The 25,986-nt window shown below is 44.0% G+C and overlaps 1 protein-coding gene across 3 annotated transcripts in view; it reads right to left on the bottom strand.

The window, feature by feature from the left end:
• Positions 1-25,986, bottom strand: part of FAM3B (FAM3 metabolism regulating signaling molecule B) — a 66,531-nt gene that overhangs the window by 23,941 nt on the left and 16,604 nt on the right. The window contains exons 1-3 of one of the 3 annotated variants that reach the window (XM_073668464.1): positions 24,889-24,995; positions 2,524-2,681; positions 2,117-2,260 (exon numbers count right to left, since the gene is read on the bottom strand). In XM_073668464.1, the coding sequence (XP_073524565.1) occupies positions 2,117-2,260; positions 2,524-2,681; positions 24,889-24,980 (394 nt within the window). In that variant the 5' untranslated portion in view covers positions 24,981-24,995. Of the gene's footprint in view, positions 1-2,116; positions 2,261-2,523; positions 2,682-24,888; positions 24,996-25,986 lie in introns of those variants that run through there. The other 2 variants (XM_073668465.1, XM_073668466.1) reach the window with 2 other exon arrangements.

The following is a 25,986-nucleotide window of genomic DNA, read 5'->3' as shown; positions in this document are numbered from 1 at the left end:
TAAAAACCCAGCCTCCTCTAAACTTGCGCCAAAAAACAGCAGCCATGGCTTCTTCTAAGCAGCTGCCTAGCACAGGGAAAATGAAAATGTCGGAGGCCCACAAAGCAGGAGAAGGCTGTAAGTAGATAGCAAAGCATTTTCATGTTGCCTTTTCCGCAGATCGAAATGTAATTAAGAAATGGCAGTTACCAGGAGTAGTGGAGGTTAAGATAAGGTCTGGAAGACCAAGCAAATTTTCAGTGAGAGCTGATTGTAGGATTCATAGGGAACCCCGGCATGACTGCAAAAGACCTTCAGAAAGATTTATCAGACTCTGGAGTTGTGGTACATTGTTCTACTGTTCAGAGACACCTGCACAAATATGGCCTTCATGGAAGAGTCATCAGAAGAAAACCTCTCCTGCATCCTCACCATAAAATTCAGCGTCAGACGTATGCCAAAGAATATCTAAACAAGCCTGATACATCTTGGAAACAAGTCCTGTGGACTGATGAGGTTAAAATTAAACTCTTTGGCCACAATGATCAAAGGTATGTGTGGAGAAAAAAGGGCACAGAACTTCAGGAAAAGTACATCTCACCAACCATTAAGCATTGGGGTGGATCAAGCTTTGGGGTTGTGTTGTAGCCAATGGCACGGGGAACATCTCATGGGTCGAGGGAAGAATGGATTCAATGAAATTTCAACAAATTCTTGATGCAAACATAACACCATCTGTAAAAAAGCTGAAGTTGAAAAGAGGATGGCTTCTACAAATGGATAATGATCCTAAACACAAGTCAAAATCCACAAAAGACGACCTCAAAAGGCGCAAGCTGAAGGTTTTACAACGGCCCCCACATTACCCTGATCTGAACATCATTGAAAATCTGTGGCTAGACCTCAAAATAGCAGAGCATGCAAGACGCCCCAGGAATCTCACAGAACTGGAGGAATTTTCCAAGGCAGGATGGATGAAAATCCCTCAAACAAGAATTGAAAGACTCTTGTCTGGCTACAAAAATTGCTTACAAGCTGTGATACTTGCAAAAGGGGGCGCTACTTGGTACTAACCATGCAGGGTGCACTTTTGTATCGACTAATTTTCCTTTTTGTAATTTTTAAAGTATAAAAAAAAATTTTTGCCTAAAATACAAAGGAAATGTGTCATTTTTAACTTCAGGTCTTTCAGAGATCATTTCATTTTCAACTTGCTTAACTGTTCACAATAACAGTAATTTTTGACCAGGGATGCCCAAACGTTTACATGCCACTGTAATCCCTCTTGTAAAATAAAAACACCATATTCTCTTCTCCTGGACTGGTGCCGGGTGTCCCAGGTCTCACCTGACAATCTTATGCCACATAAGCACTGCAGCCAAACCTTGCATAAGCAGAAGAAGTGAGACAACAGAAGCCCAATAGCCACTGATTGGCAACAGTGTTCACATGACATAACACTGTCATGCAAACCCTAGGCGCCACTCCGGAAGGTGGAAAACTCTTAACATTTTTTGTCCTTTACTGTAGGGCACAGGGGGAGGCTCATGCTGAAGCTAACTTTCTCACTATAGGCAGACACTATGAGGAAACGTTTACTCTCTTAGGAAACTATGACAGATTTCCCAATAAAATATTCCTGGCATCTCAGAGTGAGGAAATATTGGACATTTAATTTTTTTGACAATTAAACCACATTTTTACAAAACTTAATTCTGTGTCAAAAAATGACATCAAGCCGAACTTCCTTTTTGTGATACAGAATTTACTTTTTTTTTGTGACAATTTAGTCAATCTTTTACAAAACGAATTTCATTGTCCAAAAAAAAATAAATACATAAAACATTACTCTGTGCCCTCAACTCGTTATCTGCGCCACAAAAATCTAATTTTCTATATTTGTTTTTTTACTACTTTTTTCGTGGCACACAATTTACATTTGTGACACAGAATTCACTCTTGATAGAGATGGATTTATTCTGCGACCCACGTACGTGATAGTACCCACTATCGTACTTTTACTTGCCGCAGTCGTCAGCCCAGAGATGACTGTTCCTTTAGGAATGCAGCATATTAGTAAACCACAGATCAGGTTTTACCTTGACCCATAGGAGAGGTTAAATATTTTAGGACTGACCTTTTATGACAGGTTTCATGCCTATTTTCTGCATACTTCCAATGGCAGTCTGTAAGGAATCTTCCGGTAATATCTCCGCAAAGAGATACCCCATATACCAGGCGCACAACGATGCGCATATCAGACCCACCACCTTCACCGTATCTGTCAAACAACCAAAAAAAGAGAATTAGATTCATAAGTCCACATAGGAGCTCATCAAGGGAGTAGACACCATAACGGCTTTCTAAAAGCCTCTATGTTGCCCCAAATTTTTGCTTTTTGAGAAATCATGCCACCTTCACACCCCATTTCCCGCCCTTGAATGTGAAATTGGATGTCAGGATTTTGTCATCCAATGGATCACCCTGGCATAATTCAGAAGAAACCTTCTAGAAAAGTTGGTTTCTGGGAAGGTTTAGTGGCACCTGGGAGATTGGTCAACTTTTCCAGCAGCACGGAGGTCTCTTCTTTTCCGGGAGAGTTGGCAAGTAAGACTGTGTGAATATACATGGAGCTCTTGGAGAGGTCCATCTCTTGGTTGGTGTAATCTCTTTTGTTGCTGGGTGTCGGGTGCTTTATCTCCCTGGAGAAACAGGGTGAGGAATTGGCAAAAGGGTCAATTAAAGGGTTTGGAGAGTGAAGTAAAGCTCAAACATTTCTGTATTGGGTGGTAAAACAAAGTACCATATTGGAGGTCCATCCCACTAGTTGAATAGGGTGCTTCTCTCTTCGATATATACAGGGCTCTAAGGCTAGAATCAGTGGCATAACTTGAACTTTGTGAACTCTAATGCAAAATCATTTACCCCTTACGAACATATGAGTTCCTGGTACATCATATGTCGGCTTCCTGACTTTTCAGTTCCTGAGCTGACATCTTTGCCAGTAAATGATGACTGTGCTACGACAGCAGCATTTACGTCCCAGGGTAGGTGTGCTGTTCTAACTGTCCATTAGTGCGCCCACTACGTGATGGTGGGGTGCCAAAAAATTGCAATAACATCCAGTGGTCTGTTGAAGACTCCATACAAGACAATACTCCTGTCAAGACGGTACTCCTGTGAAAGTCAGCCTGTTGCTAGTTATAGGAGACCAAAAATTTTGCTATATGCAGCAATACTATGGTATTGCTGTGTATAGTACAAGCGATCAGACGACCGCAGGTTCAAATCCCCTATGGGAATTACAAAATGCAGTTAAAGAAAAAAGAAAAATTTTAAAAAATATGAAAAAAGATATATAAAAGTTCAAATCACCCCCTTTTTTCCCCATTAAAAATTAAGAAATAAAAAAATATACACGTGGTATCACTACGTCCGTAAAAGTGCATTCTATCAAAATAATAAATTCATAAACCCGATCACTAAATGGTGGAACGAGAAAAAAATCAAAATGCCATAATTGTAGCTTTTCTGACACCGCAACAACGCAAAAAAATGCAAATAGAGGTGATGAAAATATTGTATCTACCCCCAATTGGTTTCAATATAAGCATTAGCTCAGGGCACAGAAAAAAACAAATCCATCACACGGCTCCATTACCTGAAAATTGAAAACCTTGTGTCTCATGTATAATGGCAACACAAAAATTTGCACTCCAATTACAAAAAAAAAAAACTATACATGTTTGGTATCAGCGTAATCATACTGACCTGAAGAATCGTACTGCCAGGTCATGTTTGCCATATAATGAACATTGTAAATAAAGAAAACTAAAAAAATATTTGCGGAATTGTGCTTTTTCCATTATTTCGCCATATTTGGATTTTTTTCCAGTGCATCAAATGATGGCTATGTTGACGGGAAAATTTTTTTTTAAAAAAAAAGTCATGGTTCTTAGAAAGAAGGGGAGGAAAAACAAAAGAGCAAAAATGAAAAATTGCCTTGTCAGGAAGAGTTTAATACTAGTGACCTTTTTAAATAAACCACATGGATTCTTTGGTTCCCTCTAGGCTCCAGGGCACAGGTGTAACTGCTACTGAGCACCCACTGTAGTTGCATTCCTGACCGGGGCTACACAATGACTAGTAGTGCGATTCCTAACCATGCATTGCACAGAAACACATATCCATCAGCGGCAGATGTATGCACAAAAGACAGGTGAAAAGCATGACGTTTCTTAAAAGCTGGTCTCCATGGCTGAATGATGCCGTGAATGGATGACTGTGATCACAAAGGTCCATCATACTGACAGCACATCAGCCTGGTATTCACATATACACCGCCATTTGCCAAACAGGCTTAACGGCTTATTAACGATGCTACACCGCCAACAGAATACAATGGGTAATGCTTGGCGTGTTCAGCTCCGATACCGTTTACACAATGCACTCAAACCCTATGAATTCAGGTGTGACCACTTTAAGCTTAAAGAGTAACATCACTTAGCTTTATATCTTCTAAATGAATAGTAAACATGAAAATAAAAAAACTCTGTAATATATCTTATCAGAGAAATCTGCTTCTTTCTCTTCCTGGACTCATCTTTTAGTCTCAAAAAGATCAATTCTCCGGTAAAATGTGTCTTCAGTGAATACAGAATTTCCAGTTGCTGAAATAGGAGATGACAGTTGGTGCTCATAAAGTTCGATGAGAATTTGCACCTAGCTCCTCCTCCTTCTTCTCCATTGAGCTTTATGAGCACTAACTGTATTTTTCTATCTTAGTAATGGGAATGAAAGATCAGTCCAGGAGGAAAAAGAAGCAGATTTCTCTGTTAAGATATATTACAAAGTTTCTTATTTTCACAGGTACTATTGATTTATGGAAAAAATCAAAGCAAAGGACATACGTTATGATTGTGCACCGCTGACGTGTCAATCCCTGAGTGACTTTATTGCATGTGGGCAGAGATCTCGGCGTCACTCATGACGCTCTCAGTGACGCACTCGGTCCATGTCAGCGAAGGCATGCGCCACTGAACATCAGCCTTACATTCTTTTGAAAAATGCCGCGCAATAACATTGGTAGTCCAGTGTAATAAAAGGGATTTTCTCATGGTGTGAAGCCACTCTCCCAGATGATGGCATGCTGCCGAAACGCGTGTCGGGGCTTGGCACCAAACCACAGAGAGGGGAATACACAATAGACTTCTTGTTGCATTATGTTATATTATTTACTACTTTTGTATTTTTACTGGTCACATGCTGAGATACAGTACAGACCAAAAGTTTGGACATACATTCTCATTTAAAGATTTTTCTGTATTTTCATGACTATGAAAATTGTACATACACACTGAAGGCATCAAAACTATGAATTAACACATGTGGAATTATATACTTAACAAAAAAGTGTGAAACAACTGAAAATATGTCTTATATTCTAGGATCTTCAAAGTAGCCACCTTTGCTTTGATGACTGCATTGCACACTCTTGGCATTCTCTTGATGAGCTTCAAGAGGTAGTCACCGGAAATGGTTTTCACTTCACAGGTGTGCGCTGTCAGGTTTAATAAGTGGTATTTCTTGCCTTATAAATGGGGTTGGGACCATCAGTTGTGTTGTGCAGAAGTCAGGTGGATACACAGCTGATAGTCCTACTGAATAGACTGTTAGAATTTGTATTATGGCAAGAAAAAAGCAGCTAAGTAAAGAAAAACGAGTGGCCATCATTACTTTAAGAAATGAAGGTCAGTCAGTCTGAAAAATTGGGCAAACTTTGAATGTGTCCCCAAGTGCAGTTGCAAAAACCATCAAGCACTACAAAGAAACTGGCTTACATGAGGAGCGCCCCAGGAAAGGAAGATCAAGAGTCACCTCTCCTTCTGAGGATAAGTTTATCCGAGTCACCAGCCTCAGAAATCGCAGGTTAACAGCAGCTCAGATTAGAGACCAGGTCAATGCCACACAGAGTTCTAGCAGCAGACACATCTCTTCAACTGTCAAGAGGAGACTTTGTGCAGCAGGCCTTCATGGTAAAATAGCTGCTAGGAAACCACTGCTAAGGACAGGCAATAAGCAAGAGACTTGTTTGGGCTACAGAGCACAAGGAATGGACATTACACCAGTGGAAATCTGCGCTTTGGTCTGATGAGTCCAAATTTGAGATCTTTGGTTCCAACCACCGTGTCTTTGTGCGACGCAGAAAAGGTGAACGGATGGACTCTACATGCCTGGTTCCCACCGTGAAGCATGGAGGAGGAGGTGTAATGGTGTGGGAGTGCTTTGCTGGTGACACTGTTGGGTATTTATTCAAAATTGAAGGCATACTGAACCAGCATGGCTACCACAGCATCTTGCAGCGGCATGCTATTCCATCCGGTTTGCGTTTAGTTGGACCATCATTTATTTTTCAACAGGACAATGACCCCAAACACAGCTCCAGGCTGTGTAAGGGCTATTTGACCAAGAAGGAGAGTGATGGGGTGCTACGCCAGATGACCTGGCCTCCACAGTCACTAGACCTGAACCCAATCGAGATGGTTTGGGGTGAGCTGGACCGCAGAGTGAGGGCAAAAGGGCCAACAAGTGCTAAGCATCTCTGGGAACTCCTTCAAGATTGTTGGAAATCCATTTCCGGTGACTACCTCTTGAAGCTCATCAAGAGAATGCCAAGAGTGTGCAAAGCAGTCATCAAAGCAAAAGGTGGCTACTTTGAAGAACCTACAATATAAGACATATTTTCAGTTGTTTCACACTTTTTTGTTAAGTATATAACTCCACATGTGTTAATTCATAGTTTTGATGCCTTCAGTGTGAATGTACCATTTTCATAGTCATGAAAATACAGAAAAATCTTTAAATGAGAAGGTGTGTCCAAACTTTTGGTCTGTACTGTACATTTTTGTAATGTTGTATGTTTATTCTATATACTATCAGGTGTATTACAGAAATCTCTTGCCTCGCTTTGTGTTGTGGTGCCATCTATTGGATGATTCACATTTTTTATACTCTCATTGACCTAATAAAGTTATACAGTTTTACATCATTGGTTCTTTATGTAGAATTTTTCTCTTTAGGCTTCATACGTATAGTGCAAAGCCATCAGTAGTCTCCTTGATAAGATCAGATGATCAGAAGAACTTGTGCTAACTACATACTAATAGTGTTGAGCGAGCACTAAAATGCTCGGGTGCTCGAAGCTCGGGCTGAGCTCGCCATGATACTCGGGTGCTCGACCCGAGCAATGAGTCCAATGTTAGTCTATGGGAGACCCGAGCATTTTTGTGGCGGCACCCCCGGCAGTCTTTTAAAAGCCTAACAAGTGCCCAAAACGATAGTGACAGTGCTCAAATGACATGAGGACAGCATGGGGATCGCCCCTGGAAGCATTTCTGACCCCCAGGTCACTGCTGTCAACAACGTGGTCAGAGGTATTAAGCCACATTTAAGGGCTCACAATAAAACGTTCAAAAACGAAACTGAAACTGCTTTCCTGTGAAATATGTTAAGGAAGTTCCTTTCCAGGGTAAAGACTTGTATATAAGGTAAAATAAATAACCACAAAAAAAATACTCCTCCACACCTTGGGCTATGTTCACAAGTAGCATATTTTATGCGTTTTTGCACTTTTGTATTGCTTTCAACCATGACAAATGCATTCACCAGGAAATGTCATTTTAACATTTTACAACCTTATCTGGCCATGTGCTGTGCGACACATGCATACAGTGCTGAAAAGACATGGGAACAGCATGGGGAAGACCCTTGGAAGCATCTCTGACACCCAGGTCACTGCCTAAAAGTGTGCCCATCAGAAGTCATGATTGCCGCATTAGAAGATGCAGACTTGCAACTATCCCCATGCAAGTCCTTGTCCCAGGGCAGTGTTCAATTGTACCTCCCCCATTCCTTGCAATGCAAGCACAAATATGCAGCCAAATACCCACCCACCCACCCGCAGGCTGCAATACTATACTGCTAGCTTGCACTTGAAATGGGGCCTTTTAGTTTGGAGGAGGCCGAAGCTGGCCACTACCTCATGGCTGCTTCAGCAGCGAGGTATCCATACTCAGTCCCCAGCCGCCCGGCGGTCGCATGTCCACGCTCGGTCCCCAGCCTCCAGGGGGCGGCCGGGTGTCCATAAACGGTCCCCAGCCGCCCCTATTTCTCCTGTCAACTTTCCCCCACACACTTTTCTTAGCCCGGACTACTTTAGGGCAGCATTGGACCAGCCTACCAGAGATCCAGACTCCTCCGGTGGGCCCTGGCTTCTCCATCAGGGGAGTTGAGAGTGCCAAGGTGAGGAGCATGATGATGATGATAGAAGTTAGCATCTGCTTTGTTTTCTTGGAATGCAAGCGCATGTATGTAGTAGCGGCTAGGCCTGAGGTGGTCAGCATTTTGGCGCATATCCTACCTCCTCCGAGGATTGCTGGATGTTTTCCTGCTACTATCCCAGTTCTATGACTCCCGTTAAAACAAAGCTTCAGGTGATAAATGATGGATGAGGTGGTGGCAAAGGAGAAAGAGCAGGAGGAACAGGGGCCATTCACATCAATATCAGGCCAGTCAACCACATATGTCTTGTAGGATATGTTTCTGTAACAAAAGGAGCGGTTCGGCTACACAGTTATAGGGCATACAGTGAGTGCAATGCCTACCAAAAATTTCAAGGCACTCCAATGCCCATTGGAAATTACATGGAGGTCAGAAGGCCTTAACTAAACCATTTTTTTCCATTTATAGCAACTGGGTCTCCTGTACACTGTTGGCCTAAGCAGTGAATGGATTACAGCGTACTAAAAACCTTCTACCCATTATTGGGGAGTCCGTCCCCCTTAGTTTTTGCCTTTGCATTGAAAAGCAAATGCTGACTAAAATTATGAGGAAATGCAATGCCCGTTGGAAGAGTCGTGGAGGTTAGAGGTAATTAAAAACATTTCAATGCCCCATGGAAGAGCTGTGGAGTTCAGTGTGGCTTAAGAAGACGCTTTTAATGCCCCTTTGAAGAGACGTGGAGGTCACAGTAGCTTAACAAGACGGTTTAAATGCCCCTCAAAGAGACGTGGAGGTCCCAGTAGCTTAAAAATACGTTTTTAATGCCCCTTGGAAAAGTGGTGGAGGTCACAGTTGCTTAACAAGATGCTTTTAATGCCCCTCAGAAGAGACGTGGAGGTCCCAGTAGCTTAACAAGACGGTTTTAATGCCCCTTGGAAAAGTGGTGGAGGTCGCAGTTGCTTAACAAGATGCTTTTAATGCCCCTCAGAAGAGACGTGGAAGTCCCAGTAGCTTAACAAGACGGTTTTAATGCCCCTTGGAAAAGTGGTGGAGGTCGCAGTAGCTTAACAAGATGCTTTTAATGCCCCTCAGAAGAGACGTGGAGGTCCCAGTAGCTTAACAAGACCGTTTTAATGCCCTTTGGAAAAGTGGTGGGGGTCACAGTAGCTTAACAAGACGCTTTTAATGCCCCTCAGAAGAGACGTGGAGGTCCCAGTAGCTTAACAAGACGGTTTTAATGCCCCTTGGAAAAGTGGTGGAGGTCGCAGTAGCTTAACAAGATGCTTTTAATGGCCCTTACAAGAGCCATGCAGTACAGCATCTTAAAAACATTATTCCCATTATTGGGGAGTGGGTCTCCCATAGTCTTTGCTTATGCCTTCCAAGCAAAAGTTGCCAAAAATTAGGATGGAGGAACTTGCAATGCCCCTTACAAGAGCCATGCAGTACAGCATATTACAAACATTATTCCCATTATTGGGGAGTGGGTCTCCCATAGTCTTTGCTTATGCGTTCCAAGCAAAAGCTGCCAATAATTAGGACGGAGGAACTTGCAATGCCCCTTACAAGAGCCATGCAGTACAGCATATTACAAACATTATTCCCAATATTGGGGAGTGGGTCTCCCATAGTCTTTGCTTATGCGTTCCAAGCAAAAGCTGCCAATAATTAGGACGGAGGAACTTGCAATGCCCCTTACAAGAGCCATGCAGTACAGCATATTACAAACATTATTCCCAATATTGGGGAGTGGGTCTCCCACAGTCTTTGCTTATGCCTTCCAAGCAAAAGCTGACAAAAATAAGGACGGGGGAAATTTCAGTAATGGCAACACGGACCACGGTCACCCTGGTGGTATAGTGGTGGTGGAGGCTGAGGATGAGAAGAACATAAAACAGCCGAAATGAGGAAGCGTATACCCATGTGTGGGTGTGAAGCGGTGCATGTGAATCCACCTCCCGAAATAACACAGTGGATTTGACTTTATGTTACTCTGCTGTCATTTGGTGGTGATGAGAAGTCTGGCCCAATCCAGCCCTTGTTCATTTTGATAAGGGTCAGCTTGTCAGCATTTTCAGTTGACAGACGAGTGCGCTTATCAGTTATAATTCCCCCAGCGGCACTAAAAACACGCTCCGATAACACGCTAGCGGCAGGGCAGGCCAGGACCTACAAGGCGTACAGAGCGAGTTCATTCCAAGTGCCCAGCTTGGATACCCAATAATTAAAAGGCACAGAGGAATCACGGAGGACGCTGGTACGGTGGGCAAAGTACTCCCTCACCATCTTTTGAAACTTTCCACTCCTTGTGAGAGTACCCCGCGCCTCAGGGTCTGTCCAAAGGGAGGGTCTGAGAAAACTGTCCCAGAACGTTGACAGTGTTCCCCTGCCTCTGCTGGATTGGAGTTGCGTCTCTCTTGCCTATACGCCTTGGTTGGGCAACGAACTGTGACCTCTGCCGCTAGCGTGTTCAGATGGGAATTTTTTTAACAGTTCTGCAGCAAGGGCCTTCTGGTACTGCCCCATTTTTGTAGACCTCTCCACATCAGGAATAAGAGAGTGAAAGTTCTCCTTGTAGCACGGGTCTAAAAGTGTCACCAACCAGTAATGACTGTCACCCAATATTTTGACAATGCGAGGGTCACGGTTAAGGCAGCGTAACATAAAGTCAGCCATGCGTGCCAGACTGGTAACGGGCAAGACTTCCGTGTCCTCACCAAAATGATGACTGACCATGCTCTCCTCCTCCTCCTCCTCCCCCCTGTCCTCAGGCCACCCACGCTGAACCGACGGTATGACAGTTGTACAGGTACTACCGTCTACAGCGCATGATACAAGCTCCTGTTCTTCCTCCTCCTCCTGCTCCTCTCACATTGGGATGAGATGAGGCTGCGCTGTGTGTAATCGACGCTAAGGCATCTTAATCCATCTCATCATACTCTGGCTGCAATGCCTCCTCTTTAATTCTCTGCAGAGAGCGTTGCAAAAGACAGACAAGTGGAATGCTGACGCTAATGATGGCGTCATCGCCACTCACCATCTTGGTGGACTCCTCAAAGTTTGTCAAGATGGTACATATGTAAGACATCCAGGTCCACTCCTGAGGTCTTATGTGTGGAGTCTGACCTGAATATCGACGGCCTTGTTGCAGCTGGTACTCCACAACTGCTCTCTTCTGCTCACAAATCCTTTGCAACATGTGGAGGGTAGCGTTCCAACGTGTGGGGACATCACACACCAGTCGGTGTGACGGAAGCTGCAAACGCTGCTGCAACACAGCAAGAGCGGCGGAAGCTGTAGCCGACTTGCGAAAATGAGCTGACAGGCAACGTACTTTGCCGAGCAGATCTGGCAACTCGGGGTACGATTTAAGAAACCGCTGAACCACGAGGTTAAGCACATGAGCCAGGCATGGTACGTGTGTGATCTCGCCTCGCCTCAGAGCCGCCACCAGGTTACGGCCATTGTCACCCACGACCATGCCTAGATATAGGTTCAGCGGTGTCAGCCACAGATCTGCCTGCTCTTTCACAGCTGTCCACAACTCACAAGCACTGTGAGGTTTCTCACCTAAGCTTATGAGTTTCAGCACAGCCTGTTGTCGCTTGGTGGAGGCAGTACTGCAGTGCTTCCAGCTTGTAACTGATGTGGTGATATCTGAGATGGAGGCTGAACATGAGGAGGAGGAGGAGGATGATGCACAGAAGCTGTACACTGTGGGGGCAACTCTGACTGACATAGGGCCCGCAATCCTCGGTGTGGGGAGGATGTGTTCCGTCCCAAGGTCCGACTGGGTCCCGGCTTCCACTATGTTTACCCAGTATGCCGTCAGGGAGATGTACCGTCCCTGGCCACAAGCACTTGTCCACGTGTCCGTTTTCAGGTGGACTCTCCCAGTAACTGCGTTGTTGAGGGCACGGCAGATGTTTTGGGACACGTGCTTGTGTAGTGCGGGGATGGCACACCGGGCAAAATAGTGTTGGCTGGGGACCGAGTACCGAGGGACGACCACTGCCATAAGGTTGCGGAAGGATTCCGTCTTCACCAGCCTAAAAGGCAGCATTTCCAACGCAAGCAGTCGTGAAATGTGCGAATTTAGGACTGTGCCCTTTGGGGCGTTAGCTGCGAATTTCCGCTTTCGTTCAAAGGTCTGGGATATGGACAATTGAACACTGCCGTGGGATGTGGACGTTGATGCTGTTTTTGAGAAACTGCCAAAACAAGTGAAGAGTGAGAGGGGGCATCTTTACATGCAGGGATTGCCTTGCACACACAACAGGGGGTTCTATTGCACGCACAACAGGGGAAGAAGCAGTGGTGACACCCGCTGACACTGGTCGTGGACCCTGGGGTTCAACCCACAAAATCGGGTGCTTTGCTGCCATGTGCCTGATCATGCTGGTGGTGGTCAGGCTGGTAGTTTTGTCACCCCTGCTGATGCTGGCATGGCAGGTGGTACAAATGGCCTATTTGGGGTTATCAGCAGAGTCTTTAAAAAAATTCCAGACTCTGGAAGACCTACAGGTTGTACTGGCAACGTCCCTCGTGTTGGTGTTACGGGGAACTGTTGACCACCTTCTGTCTGCGGCCACCACACTGCTTCTTCCTGCCTGTTGGGGTACTCTGCCTCCCTCACCCTGTGTGCTGCTGACCTCGCTCTGCGTGTCCTCCTGCCACGTTGGGTCAGTTACTAGATCATCCACCACCTCCTCCTCTTCCACTTGCACACCACGATCCTCCTCCTCACTTCCTGGCAATTGTGTCTCGTCATCGTCCACCTCTTGTGACAAATTGCCAGCGTCGACTTCCTGTGGCCGTGGCTGTTCAAATATTTGGGCATCGCTACATGGGATCTCCTCTTCCACCACTTCAAGCGGAGCAGGCGAGGGGCACAAATCTGGAAATGGACCAGTGAACAGCTCTTCAGAGTGTCCAAGTGTGGGATCAGTTGCTGTCTGACGACACTCGGCATGGTGCGAGGAAGGAGCATCAGGGTGAGGAGGAGTATGCGGTCGAGACTCACGGCTACTAAGAGTTGACCGTGTGGAAGACAGACCGGAGGTGGTGGTGCCCAGGTAACTGGAAGTATTATCTGCTCTCCAATTAATAACCTGTTCACACTGATCAGTTGGCAATACTGGTGTTGTTCTGTGCTTCCCTACTAATGGGAGCGAGAAGATGTGACTGTTGGCTGAGGCACATTTTCACCTTGGCCACGGCCCCGTCCTCTGCACGTACCATCACCAGAACGTCCAGTTCCACGTCCCTTGCCACGCGCCTTGCCCATTGTAAAGGAAGTAAAATAGCTTACACTCGCACTATCAATGGAGAAAGGGTAACAAAAAGTAGATTAGAACCGTGGAAGAGGAAAACCACAGTTCTATTTCTCTGGCCTACACCCGACTCTTTTAAACAATCTGAACAATCAGGGAGAAACTATTACTGTTTTTCTTTACGGAAAAAATACCAAAAGCTGAATAATAGAGATTTTTTACCGTGGAATGGCAAAACCACAGTTATTGTTTACTGGGGTATACCAGACAATTTTAAATAGATATATTTGCGGCTGAACAGTGAGCGACACACTCAAACTGTTTTTTTTAGGTAAAAATGGCCCAAAAGTGGATAATACAGAGGTTTGAACCGTGGAACTGCAAAACCACACTTCTATTTCTCGGGCCTACACCAGACTATTTTCCACAGATATATTTGTGTCTGAACAATCAGGAGACACTACTGTTTTTCTTTACGGCAGAAAATGCCAAAAGCAGGATAATACAGAGATTTGACCCGTGGAACTGCAAAACCACACTTCTATTTCTCGGGCCTACACCAGACTATTTTCAACAGATATATTTGTGTCTGAACAATCAGGAGACACTATTAGTTTTTTTTTTAAGGCAAAAAATGCCAAAAGCAGGATAATAGAGATTTTTTACTGTGGAACAGCAAAACCACAGTTATAATTTACTGGTGTATACTAGACTTTTTAAAATATATATATTTGCGGCTGAACAGTGAGCGACACACTCAAACTGTTTTTTTTTAGATACAAATGGCCCAAAAGTGGATAATACAGAGGTTTGACCTGTGGAACTGCAAAACCACACTTCAGTTTCTCTAGCCTACACCAGACTATTTTCAACAGATATATTTGTGTCTGAACTGTAACAGACACACTTTTTTTTTTTTTTGGGGGGGGGGGGGACACCAAAAGGTTAATAAGACAGGTATTTGTACAGTGTGAAGGAGGAAAAAAAAAAAGAGGATTTAGATGAAAAAAAAAAGGATTTTTCCTGGCCCCCGAGACTTGGAGCTAAGTGCAGCAATTTCAGCAACAGGAGCACACAGGACTGTAATGCAGTGTTTGCTGGTATAACCACTGCATCTCCTATACAGCCTGCCTGCCTGCCTGCCTGATATTTGGGATGGATATTAGTCCTAAGAAAGACTGTTTGTTTGATCTGGCAGCCTTTACAGACCCTACAGTAACTATTTTGCAGTATATATCTCTCCCTAAATCAGCAGCGCTGTCCCTACACTGTCTGATCCGGAGCGACTGTGTCCAAGATGGCGGCGCCCGGTTTTAAATACTCGAGGTGACGCTGTGCTTCCAGCCAATCACTGTAATGCCCACAACCAACATGGCTGCAGCATTACAGTGACTGGCTGGCAATCCCTGCATGTTCATTGGCTCTGTAAAGAGCGCCAAACATGCAGGGCGGAGACCCGAGCTCCCGCCCGAGTAAACAGGAAATGCTCGGTGCTCGCCACTACATACTAATATAAAACGTCTTTTGCAAAAAAAAAGCATCAAAATTAGTAGAATAAGACATTTCTTGAAAATTATATATATATATATAAAAAAAAAACTTATTCCATATGGACGGAGGATCCAGATCTTCCCTTCATTCTCAGTTGAGGATGAAAAATTCATTTCTCGATGGGAAGAAATTTGTTCTAGCAGCTCAACCAAATTTATGGAACTACTTATTGGCTTAAATCAGAAGACTTTAGCCCTCACTCATTGAGAAGGAACTCAATGATGCATATTCATGCTTGAAAAGTACTACTTCTTTCAATTTCCAAATGGAAAAACACTTTGATGAATGGTAATGCAGATAAGGGATACTCAATCAAAAAAAATTATTGCGCGATTACCAACAGAATCAAGTTTATAAATGGAGATGTAAGCCCTTCTATGCCCGCAATCAATGGTCTTCTTCTATTCCATCTCTGCCATTGTCAGGTGAACATTCGTATACATCACATTATCCTTTTACCACCCACTTCAATATGATTTCTAAACAAAAATGGGAACCCAGATTGATAATGAATTAACGAATACGAGCATCCGATATGAAGATGGCCTGCATGCTGTATCTTATTACGTGTCAATGACAAACATTCAAATTTATTGCTCATCTTCTTGAATATGTATTTATGTATTGACTGACAATTTTTTTTTACTTTCAATGGTTTCTACCTTCAGCTCCGGGGTACGGCTATGGGGACGGCTTGCATGCCATCGTATGCCAGTCTTTCCCTGGGGCTGTGGGAAAGGTACCTATCTTTTGGATCACACAATATACATCAGTAATGCAGATCATACATACACTTCACATATTTCATTCACTTTACACATTTATACGTAGTCGCTATTTCACATTTTTACGCTCTTTACTTCAATTTCATATACATTTTATCTTTTCATCACCATCTTCACAGTCATTCTTCTCACTTCCCCACTTATTCTTATCTTTCAACAGTCACCTATTTATATTCATCAGTTTACATTCTTATGCATGTATTTATATATGGTTTATGTCCACATTCTGTGGTTATCCATTATAATCTATTTTTATGCTCATATCCGTACTTCTGACACCCATTTTACCTTTTTACGCTTGTCATGTTTCGGCTGTTCATATATGTACACATTGTACATGCACACATGCATAATGGATGTTGTGCATCTTGTTTTTTCTAAGGTTTTGCAGCCACCCTTATACACTCACCTTTTAATACTTGTCATAAATCAGTCATGTATGTGGACATGTGCATTGCACAGACATGTTGTGCACCTTTTCTTTGTCTATGCCTTTGTAACATTTCTCCTTGTGAAGAATGACATGCCTGACATGCCAGTGTAAGGAGGCTTATAAGCAACACAATGCTTCTCTGGGAAATTTAATAAGCAAATAGCTTCTTCAGAGTGGAAGAGGACTTGAATTCTAGTTCCACCTACTGAAAGTACCAATCCTAAAAGTCAATATATTATATCTGAAGAAGGGGGTGGATCGTCCCTGAAATGAGTAGTCTAATAAAGTCTCTTAGCCTACTATGACTCTGTGCCAATTCATCCACAGCAATGCTCAGACAATACTGTATTTCTGTCTCTCCCCAGCTCTTAAAAGTCAATATTGACCCTTTAACGGGCCTTGCCATATGACTTAGGATAAAAGCCAAACTAGAATCTCAATTTGCAGACACTTGTTTCGGGACGTTGCCCCTCATCAGTGCAAAGTATGAGATCTTATTTGGCTTTATGAGAGGCTTCTGAATGCATTGCATGGCTTATAAGCCTTCTTACACTGACATGCCAGGTATGTCACTCTCCACAAGGAGAAACGTTACCCCTTATATCCCAGTCAGAAGCTCTGAGCGGAACATTCCATCTCCACCAATAGAACTGCTGAGTTCAGTGATTGGCTTCAGTGCTGTCGACATAATGTCATTGCTGCAGACAATAGCAAACATCGGATCTAAGAAAGGATTTTGGGGGTATGTCAAAAGTAAAAGAAAAGTCAAAGATGCTATAGGATCTTTACAGGATTAAAATGGTGAAGTGATAAAAAATAATGCTGAGAAGACCGAACTTTGAAATTCCTATTTTGCTTCTGTGTTCTCTAAGAAAGTAAATGTAACATCAACTGATCTTCACTGTACTACTGAAGGAATAGAAGAATCCACACTATCTATAAACAGAGAGATGGTGAGGGAATACTTAGCTAACATAAATTAATTCAAGTCTCCAGGGCCAGATGTATTACATCCTAGGGTAGTGCAGGAGAATGCAGAGGAAATTATTGAACCACTCTCTATAATCTTTGCAAATTCTTGGAGAGCAGGAAAAGTCCCAGAAGACTGGAGAAGAGCGAATGTTGTCCCTATCTTCGAAAAGGGGAAGAAGGTGGACCCAGGGAACTATAGGCCTGTGAGTCTGACTTCTATACCAGGAAAGATATTTGAACAAATTATTAAACAATGTATATGCAAGTACCTTTAAGAGAATGAAGTGATTAACCAGAGCCAGCATGGGTTTGTAACTAATAAGTCATGTCAGACTAACTTAATTTCCTTCTATGACAGAATAACTGACTGGGTGGATTAGGGAAACGCAGTAGATATTGTATATCCTGACTTCAGAAAAGCATTTGACAAAGTATCTCAAACCATCCTTATTGAAAAAATGACCAACTATGGAATGGACATGGCAACTGTTAGGTGGATTCATAATTGGCTTAATGAACGGACCTAAAGATGATCATAAATAGTTGCACATGCAGTTGGAGGAATGTCTCAATGGGGTACTACAAGGATCGGTCCTGGGCTCTGTATTGTTCAACATCTTTATCAATGATTTAGATGAAGGAATTGAGGGTAAACTGATTAAATTTGCTGATGACACAAAACTAGTAGGGATAGCTAATGCTAGAGAAGAGAGAGAGGAGATTCAAAAAGATCTAAACAAACTGGAACTGTGGGCAGCAACTAACAGAATGGTTTTTAACAAAGAGAAATGCAAAGTCCTACATCTGGGCAAGAAAAATGAAAAAAGCATATACAGAATGGGAGGAATAGAGCTAAGCAACAGCATGTGTGAAAAACACTTAGGTATACTAATAGATCGTAGACTGAACATGAGTCAACAGTGTGATGCAGAAGCAAAAAAGGCAAACACAATTCTGGGATGTATTAACAGAAGCATACAGTCTAGATCACGTGAAGTCATTATCCCCCTCTACTCCTTCTTTGATCAGGCCTCCTTTGGTATACTGTGCCCAGTTCTGGGCCCAACATCTTAAAAAAGGCATGAAGAAACTGGACCAAGTTCAGAAAACAGCAACCAGAATGATGAGTGGACAGCAAACTATGTCCTACAAGGAACGGTTAAAGGATCTGGGAATGTTTAGAGCTTGAAAAAGAGAAGACTGAGAGGAGACTTAATAGCTGTCTACAAATATCTCAAGGGCTGTCACACTGTAGATGGATCAGCTTTATTCTCATTTGCACAAAGAAAGACTAGAAGCAATGGGGTGAGACTCAATGGGAGAAGATACAGATTAGATATTAGAAAACGTTTTGACAGTGAGGGTGACCAATGAGTGGAACAGGCAGCCACGAGAGGTGGTGAGTTCTCCTTCAATGGAAGTCTACAAGTAGAGGCTGGACAGACAACTGTCTGAGATGGGTTAGTGAATCCTGCTTTGAGCAGGGGGTTGGACCAGATGATCCTGGAGGTCCCCTCCAGCTGTAAAATTCTATGATTCTATGAGTAGTGATGGAGACTCAGCAGTGAACCTGGGGAAAGTGAATAAGGCACAGTTTATTTTTTATAACAAACCATGCTTGGGGACCAGGATTTTTGAAAAGAATACAACCCCTTTAACTAAGAAAACAAAAATAATAACAAAAAGAAAGTAATATACTTCGAGGACCCCAAATATACCAATTGACCGCACAAGAAGCCCACTAATCTAATTAAAACTATATCAACTGCAACAAAATAACAAAAACAAATGAGAAAAAGGAAATTTATCAAAACTGGTGCACGGGAAAAGAAGCAGTGGCTCAATGGATTTGATAGAAAAGCTATATATATCAATGGTAGGAAAGATTTGGCTATAGAATGAAAGCGGTAAGAAAGATATTTACAGGATAAGGTATACGGATCTTATGAGGACCAGGATAAAATCAGGATGATCCTCGTTCCAACAGGCAATGTGGCAAAATCCCACACTTTCTATGTTCAGCCACTTCTCCATTTCTTCCCTGCTTTATCGCTAGCAGAAATAAACTGTTGACTGAGCTGGCTCCCTACCTAAAAGGGGATTTCAAAATGCTAGAGCCCCTTTAATGCGAGGTGATATATCACTATTGTCCAAAAGTGAGGTCTAAAATAGTCAACTTCACTGAAAGTCCAAGGTGGAGGGAGTTTCCTGCTGGGTCCAGTCCCATTTATTGGGTAGATCTGGCCTTCTTTGAGCCAATATGATGTCTCCACCTGCTTTTACTCCACCCATCTCCTTCCCATGCTTTTAAGTGAAATAAGTAATAATCTGCAGCACCATCCCCCTCCTCACCTTCCTCCGTTTGTCTATGATAACTAAATAATAATAATCTCCAACCAATGTTTCCATTCTTTGTAGCTCAAAACAGTTCTCAGAATTTCCCCAATTTGAATAAAAAATTAAAAATTTAGGTTTATTAGTTGCCTCAAAACTACCAGATGCCGCTCTACACATCTATACAGGGAAATATAAATAATATTTTTTATATATTTTAGTACTTCAAACACAGGTTAATTTTTTATGTTGGATTTTTATATCATGACAAAGATCGCAGATTCCAAAGTCCAGCCTTACATGTTTTACTATCGTTCAACTGTTTTTTCAAGAGTGAAAATTATCTGTAATTCTCATCACACCCAACGCTTGTAACACACACCCTGTGACAAACAGTCACACAAAAAAAATCAACTCAAGGAGTGTAGGGGCCCAGCAATGATTGGCTGAATCTCCATTGCTACTGGGTGGCCAGAGCCCTGCTAGTACATCATGGCTAGAGGAGTTGCAAGGGATGGAAAATTTGACCAAGGAACATAAAAAGTGCTTAGAGGGTTTGTCAGGGTCTGAAATACACTGCTCAAAAAAAGGGAACACTTAAACAACAGAATATAACTCCAAGAAAATCAAACTTCTGTGAAACCAAACTGTCCACTTAGGAAGCAACACTGATTGACAATCAATTTCACATGCTGTTGTGCAAATGGAATAGACAATAGATGGAAATTATTGGCAATTATCAAGACACCCTCAATAAAGGAATGGTTCTGCAGGTGGGGACCACAGACCACATCTCAGTACCAATGCTTTCTGGCTGATGTTTTGGTCACTTTTGAATGTTGGTTGTGCTTTCACACTCGTGGTAGCATGAGACGGACTCTACAACCCACAGAAGTTGCTCAGGTAGTGCAGCTCATCCAGGATGGCACATCAATGCGAGCTGTGGCAAGAAGGTTTGCTGTGTCTGTCAGCGTAGTGTCCAGAGGCTGGAGGTGACGGTCACAGGGGATGGGGATGACTCGGTACCAGGGCCTTTGCCTGGTTTGGGGATGTCGCGGTGGGCGGCTCCCAGGCCCGTACCCTGGGGTCACTCTTGAAAAAGGGTATTGGAACTTGGATAACATAAATAAACAGTTCGTGACGCCACCTGTGGTACCTAGTAATGATTACCAGCGCTGCTTCAGACCTCCGGGGGTGTTGAGATGGCAGCCCCACAGGTAGAGCGGGCCCCCGGGGCAGTGTGGTGTGAAGGGTTGGGCCCGGTGCCCGGCTTGCATCAGGGGACGAACCCTCTGTGGTTCTTCTGTCCCTCATGGCTCTTCTCTTCTCCTTGCCTTCTAGCCCACTCTAGGCTCTCACTGGCCAGACTAGCCCGCAGCTTGGGCCTAGCCTGGCTTTCAGCCACACAGACCTCAGCTTGTCTGGTGCTACAGCATCGTGTCACACTCACTGCTTTCCACTGACTGACTTCCTGAACTCCACCCCCCAGTATATATATACCTGACAGGGCTCCATCTAGTGGACTTGGGTGGAGGTGTCTGCATGTATTAAGGCCACTGAGGAGAATCCATCTGTGCAACACCCAGGAGTTCTGTGACAGCCTGCAGCCGCAGGGCGTCACAGAGGCGCTACCAGGAGACAGGCCTGTACACCAGGAGACGTGGACAGGGCCGTAGGAGGGCAACAACCCAGCAGCAGGACCGCTACCTCCGCCTTTGTGCAAGGAGGAACAGGAGGAGCACTGCCAGAGCCCTGCAAAATGACCTCCAGCAGGCCACAAATGTGCATGTGTCTGCTCAAACGGTTAGAAACCGACTCCATGAGGGTGGTATGAGGGCTCGACGCCCACAGATGGGGGTTGTGTTCACAGCCCAACACAGTGCAGGATGCTTGGCATTTGCCACAGAACACCAGGATTGGCAAAGTCGCCACTGGCTCCCTGTGCTCTTCACAGATGAGAGCAGGTTCACACTGAGCACATGTGACAGACGTGGAGAGCGATCTGCTGCCTGCAACATCCTTCAGCATGACCGGTTTGGCAGTGGGTCAGTAATGGTGTGGGGTGGCATTTCTTTGGAGGGCCGCACAGCCCTCCATGTGGTCGCCAGAGGTAGCCTGACTGCCATTAGGTACCGAGATGAGATCCTCAGACCCCTTGTGAGACCATATGCTGGTGCGGTTGGCCCTGGGTTCCTCCTAATGCAGTGTAACATGGGTACTTTAGATGCAGTGACACAGAAACACAGAGCAGCCAATACGGGGTTAATAAACAGGGTCGGTTTATGATAACAGGGTCAACCTCCACGCAGGGAGTAACAGGGGAAAATATGGGGGAAAAACAAGGGAAGTAGCAGGTAAAAGTCTATTACTGACAGTTCACAGTTTAACTAGATGTAGCGGAGTCGAACCGGTTGTAATCGACAGTTTTTTCACTTAGCTGACTCTTGCTCCTCACAAGGCAGTTGCCAGCTGATGCCGGTGTTGATTTTTTCAGGCGTCCCCGCCCAAACAATGCTCTGTCTTCTGGCGTCAGCGGGCGATCTCCGGTTTTACCCGCTGAGCCCCTAGTCCATAACACGGCACCTCACGTGCTTGGCTCCACGGACCCTGCGTCTCTTCTCCCTCTAGTCGGCTTGACTACTCTGGTCCGCTGCACTCGGATCTTGCTCCCAGTACTGTAGCCAGGAGCCTGGACCCTTTCACACTGCTCTGCTGAGCAGGACCCTGCTCCGCTTTCCCGCGCAAACGTCCTTGTCTCTTCCTCTCTCTAGCCACGCCACCAATTCCCCGGTCACCTGACCTCCTAGCTCTCACTCTGGACACGACCCCAGCTTCCCAGTCACCTGACTCCTGTGCTCACAGTCTGTCTTCCCCCTGCAACCAGAGGCACGGCCCCGGCAGTTCCGGATCCCTTGCTCTGAAAGTACTTACACCCCGGTCTTCCACCTTACAGCAGGACAATGCAATGCCAGACCTCATGTGGCTGGAGAGTGTCAGCAGTTCATGCAAGATGAAGGCATTGAAGCTATGGACTGGCCCGCCCGTTCCCCGGACCTGAATCCGATTGAGCACATCTGGGACATCATGTCTCGCTCCATCCACCAACGTCACGTTGCACCACAGACTGTCCAGGAGTTGGCGGATGCTTTAGTCCAGGTCTGGGAGGAGATCCCACAGGAGACCATCCGCAACCTCATCAGGAGCATGCCCAGGCGTTGTAGGGAGGTCATACAGGCACGTGGAGGCCACACACAATACTGAGCCTCATCAGGAGCATCCCCAGGTGTTGTAGGGAGGTCATACAGGCACGTGGAGGCCACACACAATACGGAGCCTCATCAGGAGCATCCCCAGGCATTGTAGGGAGGTCATAGAGGCACGTGGAGGCCACACACAATACTGAGCCTCATCAGGAGCATGCCCAGGCGTTGTAGGGAGGTCATACAGGCACGTGGAGGCCACACACAATACGGAGCCTCATCAGGAGCATGCCCAGGCGTTGTAGGGAGGTCATACAGGCACGTGGAGGCCACACACAATACGGAGCCTCATCAGGAGCATGCCCAGGCGTTGTAGGGAGGTCATAGAGGCACGTGGAGGCCACACACAATACTGAGCCTCATTTTGACTTGTTTTAAGGACATTACATCAAAGTTGGATCAGCCTGTAGTGTGTTTTTCCACTTTAATTTTGGGGGTGACTCCAAATCCAGGCCTCCATTGGTTAATAATTGTGATTTCCATTGATGATTTTTGTGTGATTTTGTTGTCAGCACATTCAACTTTGTACAGAACAAAGTATTCAATGAGAAGATTTCATTCATTCAGATCTAGGATGTGTTACTTGAGTGATCCCTTTATTTTTTGAGCAGTGTATATGGAATCATTTCTATTTGCTTTTTTCAATGTGGAGGATTTACAGTTCCATACAGATGTCCTCACTGTAAACCAGGATCAAACATTAATGAGGATGAGGAAATGAAACAGTTTCTGGTCGAATTCCAGTGGAAGAAGAGGAGGAGGTCGGCACTATTGTTTTATTGTTCTCGTTACATGAAGGTACATAATAGATGTGGTTGGGTATATTATGTCATGTCGGCCGCCAAGCTCACAACATTCTGATTACAGATGAAATCCAAAGTTTACATCAATTTTCATTGAGCATGGGCATTGCTGAACTCGAAAGGGTCCTCTATTTGCAATTAGTCTTGGAATTAAAACCGTTCTGTATCTTCAGCTTTTACACAGAACTATGTGTCTCCACGATAACAGACTACAAACATACCCTGTAGTCTGACCCTGCAATCATTCTTTGCCTCTTTAGTGCCCTTCTGTGGCAGATGAGTGCAAAAGGAGATTAAAGAGTTGCAGTCGTTCTAATCTTTATTTCATAAATCAATAATTCATGGGTAAAATCTGTATTCGGTAAAGACAGATTTTTACATTACTGAGATAGGAGATGACAGTTGGTGCCTCTAGTATTGTATGGAGAGTGGAAGGGTAGGAGCTAGAGGCAGGCACAAACAAACATTCTGCTGCAAGTTCTCCTGAAACGACCGTAACAGTTTAAATCTGGTTAACAGTTAAAGTGTAACTGTCATTTCAAGAGAGCTTGCAGCAGAATGTGTGTCTGCCTTTAGGTCCTCCCCTTCCCCTCTCCATAAAGTCTTATAGGCACCAACTGTCATCGTCTATCTCAGTAATTGGAAAATCGGTCTTAACTGAATACACATTTGACAGATTTTACCCAATTCAGAAGGGGAAAGCTTCCTACACTAGGTTTCACATGACTGGCACATCAGATCTGCACAAAAAAAAGTAGTAACACAACTACCATATGTAAAAACGTGACGGCAGGTTCTCTTTAAATATGCTGCAGCAGAGTTTCCTGGAAGAGGGCGTCATTTAGAGCTGCTGGCCTGCGTGTTACTGCTATGTCTGCACCCCCTATAGTTATGGCCCTGGGACGCCGGTGTTATTGGTAGGCTGAGGACTGATTTTTTCAGTAGAATTTAGAAGCTCGTGAACACTCAAAAGTCATGAATGCAATCCAGCTAGTATTTTATTAGTCCTGGTAATCGCTTGATAAATCCTGCAATCATGTAATTCCCTGTATAGGATCGAACTTTCAAGAACAGCCTTTGTATGGGAAAACTGAGAAGTCATAAAAGGTCATAATGTGGAAAAGAATAAAAATAGTAAAAGCAAAAATATACAAATAAAAACATCCATAATAAAAAAAAGAAGAAAACCACCACTAGCCCAACCCGACCAATCTTAACTTGTTCCCAGAAGAGAAATCCGGGTAGTCGGGTGTTGACTGTCGCCCTTCACTATTTACAGGTAGACAGACGGTAAGATAAAGGGAAAGCATGATCCACGGAGCAGCCCATAGACAGGATATAGGGCGCACATCACAATAGAAGGTGACTTGCAATAAAAACTGGATTTTCTTGTTCAGCTGCATAATTTGCTCTACATAGAGACATCCGCCTGCAGAATATCATTGTGTAGTCTTTACTTCTTAGAAGTAGTGGTGGATTAGGTGCGCCCAGGGCGCCACTATGACCACTTGGAGCAAGATGTATAAATGTCACTACAATTAGACATATATTATACTACATTACATATTTTTGTATATTGATACCTATTATGCAAAACAGTCTAAAATGGTTATGATTTTATATCTAATATTCCTGGTGGTCTAAGGTGATAACTATTACACATGGTGGTCTAGGGTTACTATGAATGGACATTTATATCCTTGGTGATATATGGTAATACACTATTTTACATTATGGTATAGAATGGATATGGCTTAATATCTAATATTCAAGGTGGTCTATGGTGATATCTATTATACTTGATGGTCTAGGATGGTCATATCTTAAAAAATCTAATATCCCTGGTGGTCTAAGGTGATATTGTACACAGTGTCTATGATGGTTATGGATTAACATTAATGTTCCTAGAGGTCTAGGCTGATATCTAATTTACAAGGTGCCTCGCATGGTTATGGTTTAACAAATAATATTCCTGGTGGTCTAGGGTGATATCTATTAAACTAGATGGTCCTGGATGGTTATGGGTTCTTAATTACAATTCCTGGTGGTCTACCGTGATATCTATTATACATGGTGGGCTACGATGGATATGCATTGACATCTAAGACTCCTGGAGGTCTAGGGTAATAACTATTATACACAGTCATTTGAATAAGGTGTAGACCGGCGGTTAACCGGCCACGGTCACTATAGAAATTATGGAGCTGCTGTGTTCCTGCAGCATCCGAGATCTACACCGGTGTTTCACCCCCAACCAATCAGATATTAATGGCCTATCGTGAGGATAGGTCATCAATAAAAAAAGCAGTGGCCAAC

The sequence above is a fragment of the Phyllobates terribilis genome, unplaced genomic scaffold, assembly GCF_046119375.1.
Source record: "Phyllobates terribilis strain yellow unplaced genomic scaffold, ASM4611937v1 Scaffold_2__4_contigs__length_985480577, whole genome shotgun sequence".
Lineage (NCBI taxonomy): Eukaryota > Metazoa > Chordata > Amphibia > Anura > Dendrobatidae > Phyllobates > Phyllobates terribilis.
The sequence above is the reverse complement of the archived record's forward strand: the minus strand, read 5'-3'. Positions and strand labels throughout refer to the sequence as shown.